At 36.2% G+C, this 24,861-nt stretch overlaps 1 protein-coding gene across 2 annotated transcripts in view; it reads right to left on the bottom strand.

The window, feature by feature from the left end:
- fbn2 (fibrillin 2) overlaps positions 1 to 24,861 on the bottom strand; it is a 115,196-nt gene that overhangs the window by 42,181 nt on the left and 48,154 nt on the right. Inside the window, exons 18-30 of one of the 2 annotated variants that reach the window (XM_088629828.1) lie at positions 24,733 to 24,858; positions 19,464 to 19,589; positions 12,309 to 12,428; positions 11,707 to 11,844; positions 10,016 to 10,066; positions 6,783 to 6,908; positions 4,286 to 4,513; positions 3,333 to 3,458; positions 2,846 to 2,974; positions 2,309 to 2,434; positions 1,436 to 1,561; positions 617 to 739; positions 371 to 496 (exon numbers count right to left, since the gene is read on the bottom strand). In XM_088629828.1, coding sequence (XP_088485954.1) covers positions 371 to 496; positions 617 to 739; positions 1,436 to 1,561; positions 2,309 to 2,434; positions 2,846 to 2,974; positions 3,333 to 3,458; positions 4,286 to 4,513; positions 6,783 to 6,908; positions 10,016 to 10,066; positions 11,707 to 11,844; positions 12,309 to 12,428; positions 19,464 to 19,589; positions 24,733 to 24,858 — 1,671 coding nt within the window. Of the gene's footprint in view, positions 1 to 370; positions 497 to 616; positions 740 to 1,435; positions 1,562 to 2,308; positions 2,435 to 2,845; positions 2,975 to 3,332; positions 3,459 to 4,285; positions 4,514 to 6,782; positions 6,909 to 10,015; positions 10,067 to 11,706; positions 11,845 to 12,308; positions 12,429 to 19,463; positions 19,590 to 21,169; positions 21,296 to 24,732; positions 24,859 to 24,861 lie in introns of both variants that reach the window. The other variant, XM_088629829.1, reaches the window with a different exon arrangement.

Below are 24,861 nucleotides of genomic sequence, written 5' to 3'. Positions count from 1 at the left end.
GTTTCCTCGAAGTATTTCCATATGCCTATGCCATCAGGAGGACTTGGCTGAATTGTAAACTTATTTTCTAACAGTATACCCTTGGGATCACAGTTCAGATCCGGCTCCTTAGACACATAGCAGGAGGAATTGGCATGTCTCTCGGCCGCAAGTGAAGCCCCACAGACCTCTGAATTATTTGGCACAACCCTGCCTTCTCAGCTGGTGGAAGTTTGCAAGTATTGGTTTTGTTTTTTTTCTCCTGGCTTCTGTGTTTCTTGTAAGCTGTCAAACGGAGTCCCCCTCTTGGGGTAAAATTTGCTTTTAGAGTTTTTCAAAGTTTGGTTCATTTGACATGATGGCAAAATGCTATCACAGCATGGTTACATACCAACACAGATCTTCATATCCATAGACGTCATAAATCCATCATAACAAAGGCAGCGGTACTCTCCGGGAATGTTAGTGCACTGTCCTCCATCACATATGTCAGGGTTATCTTCACATTCATCGACATCTGCAGTGGGGAGAAACGATAAAAAACAACAGATGTTGAGCAGTTATTTCCTTGGTAGGAAAAGTCATCTCCCCCTCACCAGGCCTTCACATTGCAGCTCATTGCTGGCTGTGTACATACCTGTGCAGCTCCTATGGTCAGGCATCAAGGAATAGCCATCACTGCAAGCACACTCATAGCTGCCCTCTGAATTGGTGCAGTGGGTGTCACATCCTCCATTTTCAATTGTACACTCGTCAATATCTAAAAACCACGAGGAAAACAGCTCAATTTAAAGGTACAATACCTTTCCAATTTTTTTTTCTAACTCATTGTGACATTCCAAATACAGTACAAATTACATTGGATAAGCATTCTAAGCAGAGGGGTTAAATTTGAAATCTACAGGAGAATAAATACAGAACAATTACTCTAAGTTACACATTCCTGCATGTAAGATGCATGTTCACGATTTACTGTTAAAGAGAGAATTTCTTATTCTGTATTATTAATATGTTTAGCACATGGCTACTCTTCAAATCATATCAATGACTTTTTTATGTACAACTTTTCCATATCATATTAGTTCAGTTACTGTACATGCCATTCATAATACACAGAATGTGTTTGTCTCAATGCTTCACATCAATAGCTCCAAAATTGTACAGTATAAAAAGTACAGTGATAGCTTCTCTAGTGATTTGGAATGCAAGAGTTGGCCTCATAGGGCCAGGAAAGACAACTCTAGAATCACAAATTCAAATATTTCCACAACATTTTCAGTTCAGATAAAGACACCATTAACTCAGTAACAAACTGAAACAAACTTCTTAGTCTGATTAGCCTTGTTATATGTGTCACTGGACTTTGATAACATCTGGTATTACAGCAATACAAAACATGACCAATGGTAAAATATTTAAGATCAGAATTGATGAGCATGCCCAAAGGAAACCTTACCAACACAACCCTGCCTGTCAGGAGTAGCCTGGTACCCAGAGTTGCAGGAGCACTGGTATGTACCAATCACGTTCACACACTTCCCATTCCTGCAGAGGCTGTCACTGAGGTCACATTCGTTGATATCTAAAGAGCATAAACATCACTCACAACCAGAACTGTCAGACAACAAACTGAAGAGCAGAAGTAGCTAAAGAAGCCAAGAAGAAAGGGTTCGAAACCTCTTTTAAAAAAAAAAAAACATAAAGAGAATGAATGACTCTAAGACCAGCTTGTGAACATCCTTTATTTCAGGAGAAAAACAATTTCATTTTAAGACTGTTGGTAAATAAGTATTATTTAAATACCAGTTAAATACTGGTAAATAAGGTTATGAATGGTTTAGCAGAAGTGTTGTAAGCACTGAAAAGCTGGGAAGATTAACTTCTCATTCTCAATGTTGATGGCTTCTGGAGAGAGTTCTCATTGAATGGGTTTCTACTTCCAAAGCAGTGTCTTCCCTCTGGATCAGGAGAGAGTTTCTATCTATATCCTTGTCAAAAGAAGCAAACATAATAATGATAGAGTGCTATACTGGGGATGCAAGACTCAAGAGTACAGTATGTCTCATTACACTTATAGCACAATTATAAATTCTAAGAATAAATCCTGGTAGTGTGAACAATTCTTAAGTTTCTTCCTTATTCTTTGTCTGGGCTGCTCTGTCCACCTGGCCTCAGTCATTTTTTTTTCCTTCTGATAATATTTCTGACAAGTAGTTTGCTTTATTTGCTTTCATGTCTTCCACGATTCCCTTTTTAACTTTTTATAGGTTTTTCTCCAAGTGAAGTAAAAAAAAACATTTGGAAGGTCTGAATTGGTGCTTGCACTCACCAATACATGCATCTCCACCGGGAGACAGCTGATGGCCAGGAGGGCAGATGCACCTGTAGCTGCCTTCAGTGTTTTCACAGGAACCTCCTCTACACAGCATCGGGTTCCGCTCACATTCATCAATATCTACCAGCAAACAGTGACAAATATGTAGAGCACAGCTTTCTAATGCAGCACATTACATTACACACAAGCACCTCATAGAAGTGGAACAGACACTTTTTTTGTTTCAGCAAAGACAGCTAAACTTAAACTAGCAGAAAAATGACAGCACTAAACCTAGTAAAACAAGTTACAGTACTTGTAACCCACAGAGGAGAGGCCAACACTCTAATTTCTCACTTTTTATGGTATTTGCCACATTTTTATTTAACATTATGTTGAAAACATATCGATTATTTCAAAATGCACCATGTACTGTTTATTGCAGTTATTGTCATTTGAACTACTGGCTGTTTTTCTGCTCCCTTGCAGTTAACACTTAACTCTCTTATTCGACAAGCAGAAGAATCAGTGTACAAAACAGGGACCTCTTACCCATACAGTTCTTCATCATCATGAAACCACTTTCATATCCTTCAAAGCACTCGCACTCAAAACTGCCTGGAGTGTTGACACACGTACCACTTCCACACAGGTCAGGGGAGATATGGCATTCATCAATGTCTAGACAGAGAGGAATATTATCGCTGTTTTAGTAATTTCAGTAAATCCTTACTCACAGACTGGTAACATCTGTCAATCCAGAGCAAAAAAACGTTACAAACGTAAGGCATAGAAGTAAGAATGTATGAATAGTATCCAATGGACACGTGAGCCCCTTTAAAGTTGGGGGAATTCAGACACAAGATGAGTTAATGAATTTTTTACTACTAATTTCTTGAATGGTTTCTTCAAAGTACACATATATACAGTATGTTGCATAAAGGCTTCTTTTTATGTTTTCAGCAGCATAAATAACTTCTACATGCAAAAACAGACTACTGTATGCTCACTCTGTCTTTATGTTAGTACATCACCTCACCCGTGCAATTTCTTCCCTCTGTATCCAATGCAAATCCACTGTCACACCGACACCTGAAGCTGCCAATAGTGTTTTGACATTTGCCATTGGTGCAAATGTTGGGAAACACTTTGCATTCAATGATATCTGGAAAAAAATCAATAGCCACTTGAAAGATAAACATTTTTTTAATATTCTTAAGTAGGGAGAATCATCAAAACATCTCAATAATAATAGAACATGCATGTTCAAATACTTATAGCATAAGGAAAGTGAAAACTGGGACAAACGTGATCTACAGTATAATGCTGTAATATATGAAGACAAAGAACTGTGGACTGAAGAGCATGAATGGACAATTAATCGCATCAAAACTATTAACTACAGATATCTCTTGATCCTACAAAAAATGCAGCAAGTGAGTTTGAAAAAACAGGAAAAAACAATTTATGGTGCAACCCCTGGTTTTATTCTGTTCTAAATATTTATTTTATGATAATACAGGACTTTCTTACTATCTAAATTGATATACTTGATTTGTTAAAGTGCTCTTCTGCCAAATGGGACAATCTCAATACAGTAGATACAACTAAATTAATTTTACACTATCAAGAAATAGCCTATTAGGTAAAGCCATATCTGATTTGGGAACATATATTTGTTTTCCATTCCTGTTCTATCTCCAGCTTAATTGGCATTTTTCAAAATTCAACAAATGAAATACAATGGCGCAAAAAGAACGGGAAATTCCTATTAACTTCTAATTCTAATACAGGTTTTTTTAGAACAGCTCCAAAAGAAAATACTTTTTACCTATACTGTATATAACCCATCCATACTGTACCACAGCACTTCTTGTTACAGATTTCTAGGAGAGTGAAGTAACGTTCCTATTCCTTTTACAATCATCATCTCAGACTTGAATAAATCATTTCTAATACGAGACAAGTGATTGAAATCAGCCCCTGTCTCACCTTTGTAGAAGGGCCTCCCAGTGAGAATGTCCCCTCTGTTGGCAAAGCCTGGGCCTCTGGGACACAGAGCCTCAAACTCTCTGCTCCCTGGCTGGGGACAAGCTTCACACTCTGAGCCCCAGGCTGCGCCAATGGAGCAGCAGCACACATCCATGCGGAACTTCCTCGGAATGGGCAGAGTGCATTCATCCTCATCCCACGTCAGGTAGCAGTGCTCCAGCCGCACATCTGAGAAGAAGGTAATCTGGTTATTCCACAGCTTCTAGAACAAACCTCTTTCAGGTGTGTCAGCAGTTTTCAAAGAGCATCCTACATGTATCTGCTACACTGCATGTGCATTTACCTTGTACGGCTTTGAATAATCACACAGAATTTCTGTATACCATTTTACTTCACGTAACCCCCAAATTTGGAGTATTCTCAAGTTCGAGAAATATCTGTGAATTGTGATGCATACTGGTACCAGAGTTCTCTTCACAAGAGGAGGAGAGTTCCTTCTCAGCCTCCTTTGCGAGTAGACATGTGCAATTTCATATTTGATTGTGCAAATATGTGTTAGTTACACACAAAAGTGACAGTCATTAGTTAAATAATAAAACATAAATTAATAAATTAAAAATGGAGCCTAAGTGTATGAGAAAGGCCAAAGACTTCAATGTCACTAATCAATCAAGAGCTGAAATGATTTTTTTTTTAAAATACTGTTAGTGCTTGATGATTTGCGTGAAGGACGAAGTAATAGTGCTGATGCTCGGTTGTTTAGTGTAAATGAATCTACAGTTCATACAATAAAGAAAAGTGAGCAAGCTATCAGAGCAACTGCAAGAACTGCAACAGCAACGTCACTTAAGGTCTCAAACATGCCATGTGACCTGATCTACATGGTTGTTATCACAGCAATAAGGGTAAGAATTAAATCAGAAAGTCATTAAAAAAATATCCATAAATACATTACTAGTTAAAATATATTGTGCTTTTCTTTACTCTGATGTTATTGTTGTTCGTAATTATAGGGGAAAAAATGTTTGAGGGCTTTTAATAGGTTGAATCGTGACTTCAGTTCCCCTAGCCACACTTTTCCTATTCTTCCACAACTTTACAGTGCCTACCATGAGGGTCTTCAGGAATGTAACTCACGGGTGGCCAAGGATTACTCTAATTCCTAGCTGAATATAAAGAAGCTGCTGTTGGCGTGTGTAAATATCCCTCATGTGACTAGTGCCTTAATCTTTCACATGCAGAATAGTGCTCTTCCTCAAATAGCAAAATACACAGACCCACAGTGTCAGAGGATCTGAATGGATAAGAAGCCCTATTGGATCAGCTGTGTGGATGTGTAGTGCATATTGATCTAGAAGGTGACTGAATCAGTGAACATCCTTTTGTTCATGTGCAATGGCCTGACATTTGTGTGGACTCATCAGACAACATACCACACCCGACCTGTGACATATGGACATGTTAAGCATTCTTATCTAAAACCTTTTAGAAATGATGGAAAGGCATCATAGCCAGAATGTAATTGAATAAACTTAACATCTCTCTTGCAAGATTTACTGTATATTCAATTTGGATATGATTTTTAGTGTAGGTACTGTAGGGGCCATTAAGCCTTATGGGGTTGGTTTCACAGTCCAGGTTTACCATCAGACAGGTTTTGTATACAATACAAAGAAAATGGAGTAATCCAGGAATTGTATTAGTCAGGATCTGGGAAGCCCCTGGTATATCCTCCAACAGAACTAAAGTGTTACCTTTATTAACTTATGAATACTGTGTGTGATGTGGTAAAGACAATGTATTAGTTCAGCTTTTGTATGATGTGCTGTGAAATTATAGTATCACAGTAACAAATCCTTTCTGTGTAAGGTAATCATCATTACAACTGTTTGACAATTTAATAAAAATGGACTGTTAGTTTATGAACTACAGGCACACTGTACACTCTTTAATGCCTGGTGGCTACCCTTAAGTTGGCAGAAAGACGATGCATTAAAGAATTTTGGAACATGCATAAGAAGGCTTTGTGCCTGCTAATTTAAAAGTGCTATAAATTTTAGTTTAAAAATTAAATAAAGATGTTTATTCAAAGCCCACAGTAATGCATTACTGTAGGTGATAGAAAGTGGATACAGCTTTATAGAGATCTTGACATTCCTGTTGTGTCTGAACATTTGAATCAATCTACAAAAGAAGCAAAAACATTTAAACAGTCCACGTTTGAAAACAGACAACCTGTTATTTTAATGCACCGGTCATTCCTGCCTGAATTACTCGTACATGACTGGTCAGATACAAGCAATTAATGAAGTAGTTAATTTAACAGTAAAAAAGAATAACACAGCCAAAAAACTGTATAATGTAAGGGACTTTGTTTTGCAAGCACAGCTCAATAAATCACAAATTCCTTGGGTGTTTTATTGCAAACACCTGTAAGTGAAGCAAACAAAGAAATATTCATTCTTCTGACTAGTGTAATAATGATGATGGCACTTACCAACACACAAACGACCTGTTCCGTCTAATGTGAGCCCTTCAGGGCACTCACACTTGAAGGAGCCTTTAGTGTTTATACAGCGTCCATTGGGGCAAACTCCTGGAAAAACTTCACACTCGTTCACATCTGCATACACAAAGATGCCAAGAAAAAACTTAATCCTTCATCATCACATCATTCAAATTTTTCCTACAACTTTGAGCCTCTACCTTTAATATGAAAGATACTGTAAAAGACATTTTAGTTATTTAAAAAAAAATATTCTACAATTATTCTACTTCCAATTACAATACAAATTATAGTTAAAAGCACCCCAGAAAGCACAGTGGATAACAACATTATTTTTAAGACCACACATATTCAGCCACCATGAGTTCTCTGTTGTCAGAAACTCATCTTCTATCAATATTCTTTCTCACACTTCTGAAGAGGAAATGGTTACAGAGGACCAGAAAAGAACTGAATTCAGTTTTTCAAAACCAAACTTTTCCAAAAGGATTAAAAGGTACTAAGATTTTCCATTCACGACGAATAGTGGACTCTTCCACTAGGTAATACATTAGCAACCGGTCAAAATGTCCTTCATACATGCAATATATTTTTTTAAATTTTGGTTTGCATTGTTACATTTTGAAATATAACACTAAAAAAGATTTTAAGTGTCTTTAGAGGACTGCGGAGAAAATTGGGCTCTTGGAGTCAAATTGAACACTTTTAGATGTTTTTATAAAATAAATGTATTTTAAAAGAAAGAGTTTGCTATAGGGAACACTTTGTTATAGGGATTTCAGATGACATTTATAAACATTGTACACATTAAACATATTTATAAATGGCTAATAAATGTTACAAAATAACCACTGTTGTTATTTGTAGATTGATTGGAAATTATAATCCTGACCATAAACTAAATTGTAAATGTAATTATTTTTACTATTGTACTGTACAGTATATTAGAATTAACAGCATATTAGCATATGAATACAAGATCCAGTTTTGAGTTAAGTGCTGCTCTCAAATAGGTAACTTTTTACCTATTAACTATCAAAAAGTTTTAGCATATCAAATGGGTTTACACAAACTTTTCTAAGTCACTTGTGTACTATTGTGTAACTGTGATAAAACTTAGTAAAATTCATTCACACAGTATTCACATTACACTGTATCACAGTAAAATAGACTTAAAGGCAGGGGTCTCAATGTCATGGCTTAGGGGCTATTTGTGGCCAAGCAGCTCCACAATCTATGAAAGATTCTACAAAAGATATTTAATCAGGACCACACACATTCTATTAATTGCAAGCAATATCCATTGCGCTGATTCAAGGTAATGCAGAACAGTATTATGCAGTGATAATATCTGGCCACTAGATGTCAGTCTGAGAGATGCAGGCCTCTATACAGTAGATTTATCAATATGAATGCAGAATGCAGTGGTGAGTGTTCAACCACCTCTTTATACAAATGTGGAATAAAATTAAAGATTATTAACCTTGCTATTGGACTAGTGACTGGAATGTTTTAACAACTGGAAAAACATCAAAAGTTAATGATCCTGGTATAATAAAAAGGTTACACACTAAAATGAATGTTGACTGAACACAGACAGTTCTAAGTAGACTATTTTCTCATTGAGTACAGACTGCTACGTGTTTGATCTGTTAAGACATTTGGCTGTTTTAAAAGATGACAATATTAAACTGTCTTATACGACACAAAATATAGAGCAATATAATAAATATGAAGAAGAAGAGAGGATGGTGTCACAATTAATGAATGAGCTAAGCTCATCTTTTTTCCAGAAAGTTAAACACAGGATACAGTCAGTTGTTTTGCACAGCTATGTTGTCAGCAAAATGACTGGGAAGCTACTTATTTATGTCTTGATTGCAAACTTTATTCTTGACCCCTCTAAAGATATCAATGAGCAGATCATTGAGAAAGAATATGCACAGAAAGTAGTGCCTATTTTCATTTCAGAAAGTCCTAATTTGGTAGACAGTGTAAGCATGCTACAGTATATTTATGAACAGTGCCAACTGAAAAACTGCTTATCTACAAGGCATAAAACCACAACAAGTGGATTTTTTGCTGCCTTACGGACACAAAGGAACAACATTTCTTGCCAAGAAAACTGCTAGCAGGCTGAACCACGAAGGAGTACCAAAAATAACTGTAAACAGGCTGATGGCACTTGTACAACTAAAATGAACAAGATGCTGATCAACTAGTAGTGTTACATTGCATTATATATCACCACACATTGTGCGGTAAATCTTTGCAAATCGACAGCATCAAGTTAGCTGTCGTAAAAAATGTGATTGAGGGCTGTAACAGTTTTGTGGATAAAAAGAATCCAAGAGTCCTTGAGCACTGGAGTGATACAGTACCAATGACCTTGAAAATGGCTGCAGTCATCCCTATGCCTAAAAAAAACATTTTGGCTCTGGACAACCTAAGCAACATCTGCCCTATATCCAATCCACCTTTTCTTGCAAAAAAGAGCATGCTGATGCAATTCAATTAAACAACCATTCTATTGCAAATAACCTCTTCGAACCCTTCAAATCTGGTTTCAGACAAATACACAGCATAGAAAATGCCCTTGACATGCTGTTGCAGGACTTTGAGGTGTACAGCATAACAAGCATACTTACTGTATGTCCCAAATCTTTGCAAAACATTCACAACAACCATGGGTTCGACAGTTCCTAAATTTGTGAACAATGTTTTCCCACAATGAGCATTTACAAGGCAATATATAGAACACAACTGTCAGATATTGACCTTCCTAAAATCCTAAAGTCCTCATCTATTCCGTCCCTGAAGCCCAACATTAACAAGCTGACAGAACAGAGGTGTTGCCAGGTGTTTGTCAGGCAAAGAACTGTATAATACAGTATACGATAGGGCAGTGGTTAGCATTGCTGTCTCACAGTGTTGGTACCCTAGGTTCAATTATTGGGCTGATCTCTGCATGGAGTTTTAAGGTTCTCTTCTTGTTCATGTGGGTTTCCCCCAGATGCATCAGTTTTCTACCACATTCCCAAAGACATTCTGGTAGGTTAATTGGTTTCTTTGTGGGTATGTGTGTTTATTTCTGTGTGTGCCCTGTGATGGACTGATGTCTCACCCAGGGTGTACCCTGCCTTGCGCAGTGCTTCCCATGTGACTGATGCTCTCCCTTAGGTAAAAATTTCAAAACATTTGCCACACAATAAACATTAGATTACCTTCACAGACGATACCCTTTGATCTCGCAAACCCTCGTGAGCACGCCGTATCTGTGAAAATAATAAGTTTATAAAAATGTTACACAGCTGTATCAGCATTTACGGAACTAAAAATAATAGGTTGGATACTTTTTTGTTTTGGTGGTGTTATAAATAATCATACAGTATTTCTAAAGAGTGTTTACACTTACAATTCTTACATTTATTTGGTTTAAATGTGTGACTTCAAACCCATCACCTATAGAAAGAGTATTCTGACAAGAGGCCCAAGCAATGTGTATTTATGAACTGCTATTGTTAAATGGTTAATGATCCTGTGGCTTGGATTATTATTATTCACCACAGCTGGCTAAGACATTATGGCAAGAATTTCCAAGACCACAGGATTATAAGCAAAGCAGTGTGAGAGTGCCTTGCCATCAGGCAGTTCCAATCATAAGATGACAAGATCATAGACTTTTCAAGTGACAGCGGTCAGCAGTTTATAATACCGGGCAGTGCATCAGGCCACACAAAACAGTAAATGAAGTCTTGTGGCTGATTTAGGATTGTTCTCAAAAGGATGGATTTCATCTTATGATCCACAGCTTTCCAAACATGATTCTTTTCATGCGCTAAGTGAGATCCAATTGAATGTCAAATGCATAGCAACTTTTCAAATATTTAGCATTAAGTTCGCAAATAGGCATACGTACCATCAAGAAACAGCAAAAGAAAAAAGCATCTGGAATAAGTTCACAAGGAACCGTGAAAAACAAAAAGCAACTACAGTAATATAACAGCATTACTAAGTTTCTTGTTTTAGCAATTGTAAATGTTTTTTCCCTTGTCAAACCTGTGGATTTTTTCAGACTTTTTCATGCAATGTCATACTTAAGGTTTAGAAGATCAAATTATTCCTGTTTCTTCCTTAAACTTCAAACTTTCCGTGCAGTCTTTAGGTCTTCATATAGTTATTCCAAAACATTTTATTTAATACAAGGTTAGGTAAAATAAACTGCACTTACATAGCACCCTTCATAAGTAAATATTTCCAGGCACTTTATGTAAGTTAAAAAAGTAAGAAACAGGGGCACAAGAATTAGACGCTCCAAACATTTCTGGATCATTCAAATATAACCAAATTAGAAACAAAATAGATCCGAAGAGAAAACTAAAGGAAATGTCAGGTCACTGTTTCCTTAATGAATTCAATAGAGGGTACAGTGTCAGCAAAGAAAAACTTTGGCCTTGTTAAAATTAAGTTAACATTTAAAAACATGGCACAAAGTCACAGTCGCTGATTATGTTTTAATTGGATTTGGTTTTATTGGAAATACCATTTTATGGGCCATCTGCAGATCACATTTACACCAAACAAAGGCACAGCAGCAGACTTTGCGGACATACTGTAAGTCATGAAGCTGTTCAGACACACTGTGGCACAGCAGAAAAGGTGGCACCATGCCACAGTAAAGTTGAAAATCTTTCCACATTCTGCTGGGGTTATAAAGTGAGCTAATCAGTCAGTTTAAACATAGATGTACTAGATGAAAATGCCAAAACGAAACAGTTGAAGAGTTGACCATTTCTTTGAACAAAGCCAAAGTATTTTAAACTCCTTTCACTAAGTAACAAACTAGCTGAGCCTACTATACTATACACTCTAGTTCTCTTCCTTTGACGTCTGTAAGCGTATAAGACAACAGTACCTATCTCACATCGTTCACAGGGGCTGCCCCACGCTGCTCCCAGAGTAGCACAGCACTCAGATTTCAGTGTTGCTCCGTTGATGTTCACCTCACAACGTCCGTCCTGGATATTGAGCCAGCACGTTCCTTTTAAGCTGTCTGTTGTTAGAAAACCATGGAAAAGGGAAATAGCAAAACAAGCAAGTTCTCCTTACAGACTTGAGGAAAACCCACAGAGCTGTATGAAATGAGCGGAAATGTCTTCATTTTAAATATCACTGTTATTATTCATGTGTGCTTATATTTTAAACTAAAAAAAATAACACCAACACGAACCGCTTAAAAGAATCCTGTTGCTCTCTTAGCACTATCAATAGAAGCACTTTACAGTCCCAAGTGGGAAAGAAAAACTGAGGGCAGTGTTTCAGACTGACATGGATTATTCAGTCCTATCACTACTAAACTAGTAGAGCTTAACTGATAAGTGTTTCTAAACTTGGTGGGTGTAAAAAAGAATGACAGGCAATTCCAAGCTAGAGAACAACAGCCAACAACAACACAATCCACTGTGAACATCCACATGTTCACAGACTTTGATGAATACCACTCGTATTCTTACTTACCCACGCAGATCAGTCTTGTGGAATCCAGTTTGCTGCCAGCAGAACATTCACAAACAAAAGACCCTGCATTGTTTCTGCAGATTCCATTAGCGCAGGGGCTGCTTTCACATTCATTGATATCTGAAACCATGAAACAAGAAGGTCTTTTGTCACAGCCACAACTGGAAACCATTTCAAAGAATTATTACTTTTATTTGAGTTCTTTGTTCATTGTTTCCTGAAAGTTCCTGAATTTAGTTTAGCACACAGAAGGAAAAAGAGATTAGAATTTTATGTGCCCAATGCAAATTATTAAACCTTAAAACAAGTTATTCTTGTTACTTCTTACACTACAGTACCTTGTTTTCAAACCAGAATTAGAAAATTATTTTGATTAATTTTGATAAAAATGAATGGGTGTCTAGTTTCTTCTATAACCTGTCCTTATAGACTATAACAGTCTCAACAAATGTGCAAGGTGACACTAAGACACAACAAGGCAGTCACAAATGGAAGTACTGTATCTACTGCTGTAGCCTGCCCTTGTGAATCACAAAGGCCAGATATAGAAGCTCTGTACCAAAAATATATATATACACTGTACAGAAAATATAGAATATCTGTGTGACCCCGAGATTTAAAAAGGGTGAATGAAAATACTGGCTAATCAAATAGTACATCCTCACATCTTTTGATTTATTCACCTAGTGTTCACAACGTACTATTCCCCTGAGAACTGGGTTTACGCCAAGTCAAAAAATGATGACAAATTTTGCTTTGAGTTTTGGAAAAAAGCAGCAGCAAAAAGGATATAAGACGGGTAGGGTCAAGAATTGAACCATGATGCAAAGATTGATTAATTTCCAGTCCCATTGGTACTGTATAAGCACTGTAGTCTTAGAAGAATGAGACAAGTGCTTCCCCCTCATGTTTCTAAAGGTGACTTAAAAACAAGTAATAAAACTCAGATGAAAACTGTTGCCTTCACATAGTGTTTCAATGCTGCGATAAATCCCCTGCAGTCTCCACTTTGTGCATAATTCTAAAAAAAAGTGTGGTTTTGCAGTTGAGTAATTTTTCCATATAATGACTAATGTATACGCAAAGAAAACTTATCACCAAAACGAACTGACTCTGAGGATTGTGTCTGCCTCACTACTGTGTCATCGCTTTAGTCAACCCACATGCAAGTGCATAGTTAAGCCACTAACATCAAACAGATGTCTCTATAAACACTTCAGCGTATTCCACCTTTTGGCAGTAATCCTTGAAAACAAACATCCGGTTGTGAGTTCTCTGTTAGTGTCATTAAACTTCTGAGAACATAAAATATTGATTTTCAAACTGGCTGTGTCATGACTTTGAAAAACAGAAGTTTGTGATTTTAATTAACCATGCACCTCTATAAAAATATTACTAGCCCAAGCTATCAATAACTAAAATGGCTTTGTGTTTATCCCTCCATCTATAAAATGCCACGATTAAATACACAACTTCAAAAGTATATTTTATACTTTTCAAGGTGCTATAAAATGTAGGTATAAGTAATTTTATATATAGCATATATTATGATAAAAGAGAAATCATTAACCCATCTGAGTGTTCTGAGAGCAAAAAAAGATGTCTATTTAACAAACCGATAAACTAATTTCACCTCACAGTTGAAAAAATCAAACATAAAAGAGCAAGGTCTATACGTATTGTCAGCTTAGCTGAGAGGGACAGTGGTTTATGAGGAGTACAACTGATGTGTTTAGCTTTACCAAAGGTTGCAAATGTACGTCATACTCAATTTATACATTTCTTGCTGTATATCCAAAATATTTTCAAAATGGAATTATTTCACATGAATGAGCAGAAATACACCTGTACTGTACCTCATTGTACAAATATAATGCATTCTCAGAAACCCTTTTGTACAGCGAAAATTCATAAAAAGAAAAACCTACTTCCACTATTTCTTATGGGGAAAAATTACAATCTGTTTTGGACCCCGAACGTTTTTCACCAAAAATGACATAATAAACAATAATAACTAACATTCATACTGTGGCTTGTGTTTTTAGCAATAACAAAAAACACTGCTTACCTGTACTATATAGTAACCACTTCATTTGCTTTTTGTGTAATTACACACAAAACTCACAATTTTCATTTTTTAACATCTTTAGGGTCCATGATAAAGTCTAAACCACACATTTTCTGACACAAAAAGTAAGAGCACACACAATAGTGAACAACACAGAACACTGTGAACTGTATCACACGACTCTCATGCCACGCTGTAGGCTCTTTGCTAGCTTTCACCCGTAGTAATCAGTGGAATGTGCTGGGTATACGCACTATGAAATGAGTTGCATGATGCCTCCCTCTTCACTCTTTACATTTGGCAGAGGTTTAGAAATTATTCATAAAAAGAACATTCGTAAAAAGAGGTACGGGTGTATATATTAAACGGCAGCTCTGTTTTGATTAAAGTTGAAACAGACATCTGTGTGGGTAAAAGCACATCTTAAAAAGGCCAGATTCTGTGCTACAGTATCAAACATAAGGAGCCCACATAAAAGTAATTCAGTTGCTTTCACGTTGAAAACACTTGGATTTAGACTGGAAAAAAACACAGTGAACAGCTTCCTTTATCTAATAAATTTATTAGGATTTATTAATAAACCACTACACAGGCACTATAGCTCAAACTTTACAATTACTATCAAAATACAACAATCAGAAACAAAATGCTGTCACATGCCCTTTAAAAACACCTGTATCTTCTATTATCTCATCTGCAGACTGCGTACTGTGGCTAGACAGGCAATTGCTGCTGACTGAGCCTTGGCAGGTCTTGTACTATTTGCAGGACGTTTCCCCTCAGCTGAATGTACAGTATGTGTCAGAAAAAGAGATGACCTAGATTTAAATGTTTATACGTTAGGTTCTCATGAAAAGACAGTTACAAGTCTTGTATTCTGTGCAAAAGAAGACTTCAAACAACCACTCTACTAACACACTAAGGCAAGACAATGACAAAAAATAACACTATATTGTTTCAAGATGAATAATGGTGGTGGTATACTGACCATGCAGTACACATGGATTTGTTGTGTCCCTGCACAATGAGATAGCAGGCTAATGAAATCATGAACAAATGCAAATAAATATTTGCTCCTTTTTCTAAATTTGCAAAACATCACAAACTACCGTTTGTAGGTTAATTACAAAGACAGTGAGTCGATGAGCCCAGGTTTCTGCGTTCAATTCTACTCTCACTTGTCCTCTAACCTCATAGCAAATCACAAGACATGTGGCAGTTCACATAGAGAATACTTGGAGGTAATGCTTGTTACAACAAAAGCCCTTACATCTGACAGTCTGCTCTTTAACAACTGATGCATTCTTGAGAATTGTTTCACTGAACTAGATAATGCATTCCAGACGTACAAGCTCTGTCTAACTGAACGCACTCCAGTTTCTTCCATGATCAGAAATACCTGTACTGTTCCAGTTTCTGTAAAGTAGATTGAAATGCTGGTGCCTTGGATCTGTAGGACAGTGAAAACTCACTCACAGGGCTTGGCAGTGGCTCCAAAGGATGAGAGAGGTAAAAAACAGTGACTTGACTCTATACCTTATAGACCAAGCTGGTCTCATAGTATCAGCCAATCGTAATGAGGCCATTCCAAGCCTTAGTTTGCCAAGGAAACAGACCACCGATGGGTGGATAACTGGAGAAGATACTATGAGCCACCTTGAAACCATGTGCTTGACCTGGCACTTTGCAACTGCAAAGTTCATGGGAACACAGATATCCTGAAAATGCTATTGCGTGTCCGCCCCTTGCCTTCTGGCAGGTTCAATCTAAATGTTATTGAATGTAAAATAAATATTTCTCCATGACCATTATACAACCATTATACACACCCACTTGCAACAACATCATACTGAGAGGGCTAGCAACTCAAGCTGGATAATAGCACAAGAACTAAATTACACTATGTTGCTAAAGTGAAACAATAAGAATTATTTCCTTATGTACCTGAGGAAATACTTTTGTTCAACTAGTGTAACAGGGTAAATCCAGCAAAGAAGTAGGGCACAAAATATATTTGTATTATCATGCACAGAAAGATTTCTAAGATTGAATGTATTGGTAGTCACAGTAAATCCAGGTAAACGTGTTGTTTGAAATCAATGTCATCGAGAACTGTTAGATATATATTTAAGGTTGTCTGAGGCATCTCTTCAACTATCGTCACTGGAAAAAAAACATACCACTTGTACAGGTTATGAAATGTATGGGAACCTACAGATGGGATAATAACTCACTGTGTTTTGCTGGAAGCAGCCTTCAAAAAGACATCTGGTTTTAATTTTAAGTCATAACGTCACTGGAAATGCTATAAGGCCTTTCCTTGACTTTGGCTCTGCAACTCTCTAAAGTAGTTTGCAAACTGCAGCCAAGAGACATTTAATCAGGAACCAAAAAGATAATGTTTGAACACAAACAAGGCTCCTCTCTGAAGCTGTGAAATCCTTTTCAATACTTGAGACACAAAAGAAAAATATCGGTTAACTCACAAAAAGCTTTCAGGTCCCTTGCTTTTAAAATGAAATCCTACACAGCGGATTGTATTTCTGAAAAGGAAACCAACTCAATTTGCCTTTTGATATTCTAATTTTCCAGTTTAGTCTATTAAAATAGCTCTTGATGTAATATAAGAAAACAAAGCTGCCAATTCAGTAAAGCAAAATCTAGCTCATAAAGCCTATGGAAAGTCAATAATCAACCGGAAGATGAAAATAAGGCTATGAAAAACAGATATTTTTAAGTTCTTCTAATGCCCTAGCTAACCAACTGTACTGTACAAAGTACTTTTTACAAGCTCTCTTCACTAGTAATAGATTAAACCAGATCACATACAGTACAATGTAGGGGACAAGTGTATTAGTTCAGTATGGTATATCGATCATCTGCAACCTTTAGAGTCAGGTCTTGCAAGCAAGGTACATGAAGCTCACACCATTTCAGCACCGGCACTGAAAAGTTAATTAGAAATAAACATTAAATGATCATTTATTTAATGTAGATGAAACTATCATACATCTCCTAGCTTATGCACTATATTCAAGACAAAATGCAGCTGTATTAAAAAAAAATGTATTTTAAGTTCCAGATCACGAGCAATTGGTCAGACATCAGTGAACTAAGGACTGATAGATGCAAATATCAAAAATTAAATATACACTTCTAGTTCTTAATAAAAAATATAACCATGCATATAATATAAGGAGACAGCTTTTGCCAGTGAAATATTTACTAAAAAATCTGCAATCATCCTCTTGGGAGGCTTTGATGATATAAACTGACTGCAAGAGCATACATTTACAGTATGAAAAAGTATACATCTTACTATATATGTATTTTGGATACTGATTAAATGTTTTTTCAGGATTTTGATCCTTTAAATCAGTATTAAATATATCATTAATAACAGTGACACACATGGCGTGATTGTGACTGTTACATAAGCACTAAATCACGTCAATAATGAGACAGTTTAATACTACCTGTTGGATGTTTAGGTGGGGAAAAACACAGAAAGGATCCAATATGCTCCAATCATCAAGACAGCAATGCATTCATACCATTGATATGATGGAGGCTGGACAAAAGAATCTACATCGGTAGACTCTCTGACAATTAATCAAGATTGTGCATATACAGTACAATACCGCCATGGAGAACATTACCAAGTGTGGTGCAGACATATAGAACTATACACTAATCATTGTGTATAACTAGCAGATCGATTAAGAAGCTCCATGTGTGATGGCCCTGGCACAAGAGTCTAGTTACTACAGAATACCACGGGTAGTGATTGATGGCAATCTGAGAGTGGAGCGCTGTATTGACCAAGTCTTGGGACCTCAGTACCTTTCCTGCGGGCTCAATCTGTCTTGCCAGTTCTACAACAGAATAATACATGTCCTCAGGAGCTCAAGTTATAAACGTTTTCCTGTGAGTATGCTTGGATGCCCTGCTTGCCAGACTTGAGCCTCATTGACCATTTGAGGGATGAGCTGTAACAATGTACAGCATCTAAGCCTAAGAGACCAATAAACAGATACTTGCTTGACTAGGCTCTGTGAGAGGAAAGAGACAGAATCTCGCAAGAAAGCATCTGCAACCCCTGTTGCAAAGCATGTGTTGGATATAGAGCTTATTGTGTTTCCAACAGTGGTCACACACACAACTTGTCACTGACTTTCATAGCTGCCCCCCTGTTGACCAACCATAGGGTTGATGACAGAGGGAATTTGCCTAGGTCAAGAAAAGTTCTATTGAAACAAAAGTATTCTGTAATTTTACCGATTATCTTGTGAAATTGTTGGTGTTATAACTGATACATTTATTTTAATGCTCAAAAAATGTGTTCTCTGTATTGACATTTTTTGTCAAATTTTCTGAATCATTGCTCCCAGATGAGTTTAGTTTTGAATTCTTAATGGGCAGACTCTTAACACTTTATATTAAGTGGCTGTTCATGAATTCATGAGGAAAAAAAGAGTTAATCTGAAGAGTACATTGTGGCATTTGTATGTATTTTTTCAAATGTAATTACATAAAAAGTACATACACTTTGTTACAAGTGTTACCAATTTGCTTATTTTTTATACTTAGGTTAATCAGGGATTGTACGGATCTTCAATAAAGCTTGTCATTTTGTGGATACAAGTTTCATGTTCTGCATTATTTGTGTCTTCATCAGCATATTATCTAAAATATAACTTTATTGGACAATTAACCAAATCAGCATTGTCACACATTTCTGCGTGTTTCAAGGATAAACATGTGTCTGCTTATAGCCAGTCACTAATTCTAGGTAACAGTATTTAATTAAGCCGATGAAACACCTAATAACATGTAGAAAATAGCAAAAGAGATTATTTAAAAATGCTACTGTAGATATACTCCCTATTCATCAGTACTCCTCAGAGATCAAAGATTCCTTGACATATAGATACACTTGTACTCTTTCAATTCTCCAATGCGAGAATAACTGTAGAAAAAGGAGAGTGTGCAACTACACAGATTGGAAATCACATCAATTTGGATAAACCTTACGACAGACTGGACTGATCACTTAACATGGTAAAGACAAACAGAGCTCCACTTACCTTCACACGTCTCCGAGTCTGGTTTAAAAACATAACCCTTGGGGCAGGTACAGCTGTAACTGCCTGGCATGTTTCGGCAGAGTCCATTATCACAGAGTAGCCTGTTGACTGAACACTCATCAATATCTGAAAAAAACAAGCGATACAAAGAGGTGTATATTCAAATGTTAATGTGATAACAAACAATTTGACAAAGAAGATCTCAGCAAGCCTAGTGAGAAGTACTCCACATTTCTTTTGTTTTCAAAGGGGTCAGTTAATAATTCCTTCTAAAAGTGTAAACATTTGGGCACATGCAACTTGTTGGTTTTCTATTTATTTCGGGGTACTGTTTTAATGTTATCATTTCCAAAAATGATCATAATCTGCTGGCTGGAAATAAAAGTCTGAAAAGTAGATTGTGCCTATTAAATCAAATACATCTAAACTGCTCCTTTATATAATTTTTATTGTGCTTATCTTAACTGCACTTAAATGATAAATAACCAATTAATTGTCAGCATTTAAGGAAAACAAAAGCCAGTTCGATAGTACTGCATACTGCAAGATTGCAGACTAGACGAGGCCATTTGATTCTCGATAGCAGCAAGGTGAATTTACAGTTTCATCCAGCCATTACGTAAGGGAGTCCAGACATTGGCATTCAGCCACCCGGGTGGAAAACTTGTTCACATTCCCACAATTCTTTATGTAAATAAGCGTTTCCTTTTCACGGTCCTACAATAATTCACTTGTAGTTTCCAATTGTGACCTCACCTCCTTGTTTATGAACTTGTTAAGGTTGACCAATCTATACTGTACCTTCAGGTGGGTAGCTGCGTCAGCATGCGTAGGCTGCAAAGGAACAAGTAATAGGTTTATTCCATGCTATGTGAGACACCTGAAGAAGGCTCCACGGCCGAAACGTTGTTTTTTCTCTCTTCTTTTTTTCAGCATGGAATAAACCTATTACTTGTTCCTATACTGTACCTTGCTCATTACAGTACAGTACTTCATTCACTGTACAGTACTTTCAGTGTATCAGATCTTGCTTTAATGTCCTTTGTTCTAGACTGGAAAGGTTTAGTTCCTTGTCTGTACCCCTGAAACCGAGACTCATTCTATTTATTCTTCCTGATCTTCTAATACTAATACTAGAATATCATTTCATGGTTTTATGACCAAAATTGAACACAACTGAATATTTTCAAAAAGGCATTAAAATGCATTGTTTTAGCCTTACATCTAAATGATTAAATGTAGGTATTAAATCTGAATTTACCCTTATTTACACATTGTAATAGACAATCCTCCAAGTGAAAAACACATTTTCAATCATTCTGAAAGTAATTACAAATGAAAACCCAAACAAATGGGTCGGATAAGATACAAACCTCTTAGTAACAGCAGTTGTAAATGAGATCTGATGTAATGAATTGCATTCCAAATCACATAACAAGCCAATTAGGCTCCACCTGTGTTCCACTGTCATGATTCTAATGAATCATTGGCAATTTTCAAGTTTGTGGTGCAGCTCCCCACACTTGGTGAGAGTTGAAATATGCTAGTTAAGGGTATAAGAATAACATCCCTTATATAGTTCAGGTGGGTAGCTGCGTCAGCATGCGTAGGCTGCAAAGGAACAAGTAATAGGTTTATTCCATGCTGAAAAAAAGAAGAAAGAGAACACAATGTTTCGGCCGTGGAGCCTTCTTCAGGTGTGTTACCGACACAGTTCTTTCCTGTTTTGTCTGATTCATAGCCAGAGTTACAGATACACCGGTAGCTGCCTCGAAGGTTTTCACAGACTCCATTGGGGCAAATGTCAGGGTTCAGCGCACACTCATTAATATCTACCAAAAGCAAAATGAGTGAATTGAACTGAATTAACTGAATATTTTCAAAAAGGCATTAAAACACACCTGAAGAAGGCTCCACGGCCGAAACGTTGTGTTCTCTTTCTTCTTTTTTTCAGCATGGAATAAACCTATTACACATCCCTTATTTGCCTACATATGCCATTATGCAATGACAAATTATATTTTTAAGCCCACCTAGCCCCTCTAGAATCTTAGTGCCATTTATGCTACAATTATTCAGTACTACTCATGCTCCTTATTTAATAAAGGGCAACTTAATGTAATCTTATTATTGAAAAAAAAGTTAAATATTCGTTTAGAATGTTTGTTATTCTCCATTTTCCATGATCCTGTTAACTACAGTACATTCTCTGTTCAACAGATTAATAATGGGGCAAGGGGTGTCTGTTCTTGCCAAATGTCTGTTAAGTCAAGAATGACAGTTTTTCAGCCCAAAATATACTATATATACAGTATATATACTGTGTATCTGGTTACTAGATTTGTGACTTATTTTTTTAATGACTGAAATCAATACAGTCAATGGAAAATGTTCCTGTGCCTTTTTTAGTATAAATATACTGTGCAACGTCTTTATGTCATGTGTTATAAATATACTGTATAAAAATCTCTAAAACATATGAAATACAAGCAATGTGAGCAATAGACCATTACAAGCTATGGTACTCACAGTATATGGTATTATCAATATTACTGAATTTTAAAATTATGTACAATACTGTTACTTTTCCCTAGTTTTATTAATTCCACATTTAGAATTTAAATTACATATTTTTCACAATTTAGTGTATTGTTTAAATTGATTTGTTTTATTTGCTAAAGTATAGAAAACACCCATCATAATTTACCTACTCTTTAACAATTGCTCTACCCCCTATAAGACACAATTAATACAGTATTCATGTCTTTTAGACCTATTTAAAGGTATATTGTACAAAAGATGTGTTTTACGCAGTTTGCATTCTACTAGAATTGTATTCATATCTGTCTCATTTTGTGTGCATTACTTTCCTGTAGTTGTTGTTGTGTAAATGCCTAAAATACTGTGTCATATTACACACATGATTACTGTGTCAAATCATGATGCACTACATTAAACATTACACTATCCAGTTATGTAATTTAGCACCATGTTACAATAAATGTATATGATCAATCATTAAAAATTTTATTCCTTCTTATTTTGCCCTATTTTTAAGAATAAATCAAGCCTTTTGCCCAGACTAGCTACTGCTTTACCAAACTTTGGCTTGAAATAATTTCAAGCATTTCTGATTTCCCTTTGGCAGATTTTGTCCATTAAATCCAGTCCTTTCAAGTGAATTCCATTAAATTGAGCATACTGTAATTCTGACTTTTAAACTTCTTTTACTGCTGTACCACAGAGAAAAGGCTTGTAATTGTTTTTTGCCTTCTCTACAATAACCTTTTCTGTCTCTCTCTTGGCAATCTGAGCATCTTCAGCCAGCTGTTGTGGCTGATGAGCGGGACTGGTTCATGGGCCAAGCAATGAGGTGGAAAACCCTGAGTCTCATCCTTCCTGCTTTCAGTGAAATGTTTAGGTGAAGAATCAATTCAAAGACAGATTGTGAAAATGTTATTAAACAGAGAAGTACAAAGCCCTCTTTCCCCAGCAGTCCTTCATCACAAAAAAGATAATGGTCTGTTACCATTTCATCTGTCAGTGGAGCACAGCATGAGTACTGTATTTATCATGACAATAATATATTATAATTAAAATCTAATTAAATGAAGTCTATAATGTTTTGTATAGTTCTTATATGCTATTTCGTTATCCAATTTGATCAGTATGTGTCTCTAGTGTCACAAACAAAGAAATAGCAAAGAAGTTGAAGAGCATTTATGCAGTAGGCAGTAGATAATAATATGTTTTGGAGAAGCAACAAGTGTATTTTACATAGCTGCGTGAATAATATGATGTGAGGAGAACACGTGATGTGAGTTTTTTGAGAGTTTCTTGAGTTTCCGAGCTACAGTATGTCCTGGCCTCTGCTTTGATGTTAAGCAGCCCCGTTCTCTCAATTACGTACAGATCTTGGCTTTTTAACTGCATCAGTTTAAGTGTATATTCACCTTTAAAATACATTACACACCACACATTCATTACATGTCATGAAATATAACCCATTAATTCCTATTTAATCATTATTCATCCCAGTCATTTTCTCCTACCCACAGTATTTTCAGCTATTCCTAAAATATCATCTTGGCAAATCCAAGTAAGCCCTGTGTAAATGAAGAAAAAAGACCTAAGCGCAATTATTTGTTTAATCGTGCCACAAAACAAGGTCAAATAAAGTATATTTCCAACATCGCATAGGACTTCTGCTACATAATAACGGATGGTGTCATTTCAAGAACAAAAAGTCTCTGTCTACTCAGTTCTTCCACTGCTTACCATAAGTCTACATACTGTACAGTATCCTTGGCAGTCAGCCTTAAATCTACATTGTAAATGCATTTAAAGCAATATATTTCTTTCCCTAGTCCTTTGCCATTTATGGACAATATGTCATATATACTGTATAATGCATTGTGCTGTGCTAAGGCATCTACATAATGAAGTAAACTAAAATAAAAATATTTTATAATTAATTTCTAACATATACTGTACATTTCATACAATGCACACTGCAGCTGGTGAAGGCATGGTCTATATAGACCATTAGGAATTGGAAAGGTCTGGACTCTTTTTGAAGAAACAACATTTGACAATTGTTAACGGGAATATTTTGGCGTTTTTCTTTTTGCCAACACTACACATGATTTTTTAAGCTCATAAAACTATGTAGTAGCCAGCTATAAAAATCCACATGCAAAAAGCACTTAATGTCCACGTCTAACCTCATTTGGAAACAAAACAGCTCTGCTGCAAATAAAACAGACAGACATCCTCAAACAAATATAGTAAAGTAAGAAAGGACAAAGTAAATAACCATAGGCAAAGAATACATTTCAGAAAATAAAAAGAGATGATAATATTAAGGTACACTGCATTAAAGAGGAAAATATCTGTGAAGTAGACTAAATTTATAAACCACTTGTGATGCAAACTTCTGAGGTCAGCTGAAATGTCTTGTGCTCTTCTTATTATCCATTATTCTAAAAAAATATTTATGTTTGTTTAGTTTTCTTCCAAATGAATTCTGTACTGAGCTGCCATTAAATATTTGAAGATCTGAATGTAACTCTTCAAATAAGTGGGAACTGGAATTGTTTCTGATTAATGACTGTTATTTGAAACAGATTTTATATAAAAGCTGCCCAGGAGGCAAACGTAACTTTTACTCATTCCTGCAGCTAATGAAGAAATAGACTTGACAGACAGAGGAAATTAGAGTGGGTTTAAAGTGTCTTTTTTTGTGCATCAAACATACTGCTTTACTTACCGACACAGTTCTTTCCTGTTTCGTCTGATTCATAGCCAGAGTTACAGATACACCGGTAGCTGCCTCGAAGGTTTTCACAGACTCCATTGGGGCAAATGTCAGGGTTCAGCGCACACTCGTTAATATCTA

This window comes from Lepisosteus platostomus, chromosome 4 (assembly GCF_059453375.1).
Source record: "Lepisosteus platostomus isolate fLepPlt1 chromosome 4, fLepPlt1.hap1, whole genome shotgun sequence".
Lineage (NCBI taxonomy): Eukaryota > Metazoa > Chordata > Actinopteri > Semionotiformes > Lepisosteidae > Lepisosteus > Lepisosteus platostomus.
This window is presented reverse-complemented; position numbering and strand designations above follow the sequence as displayed.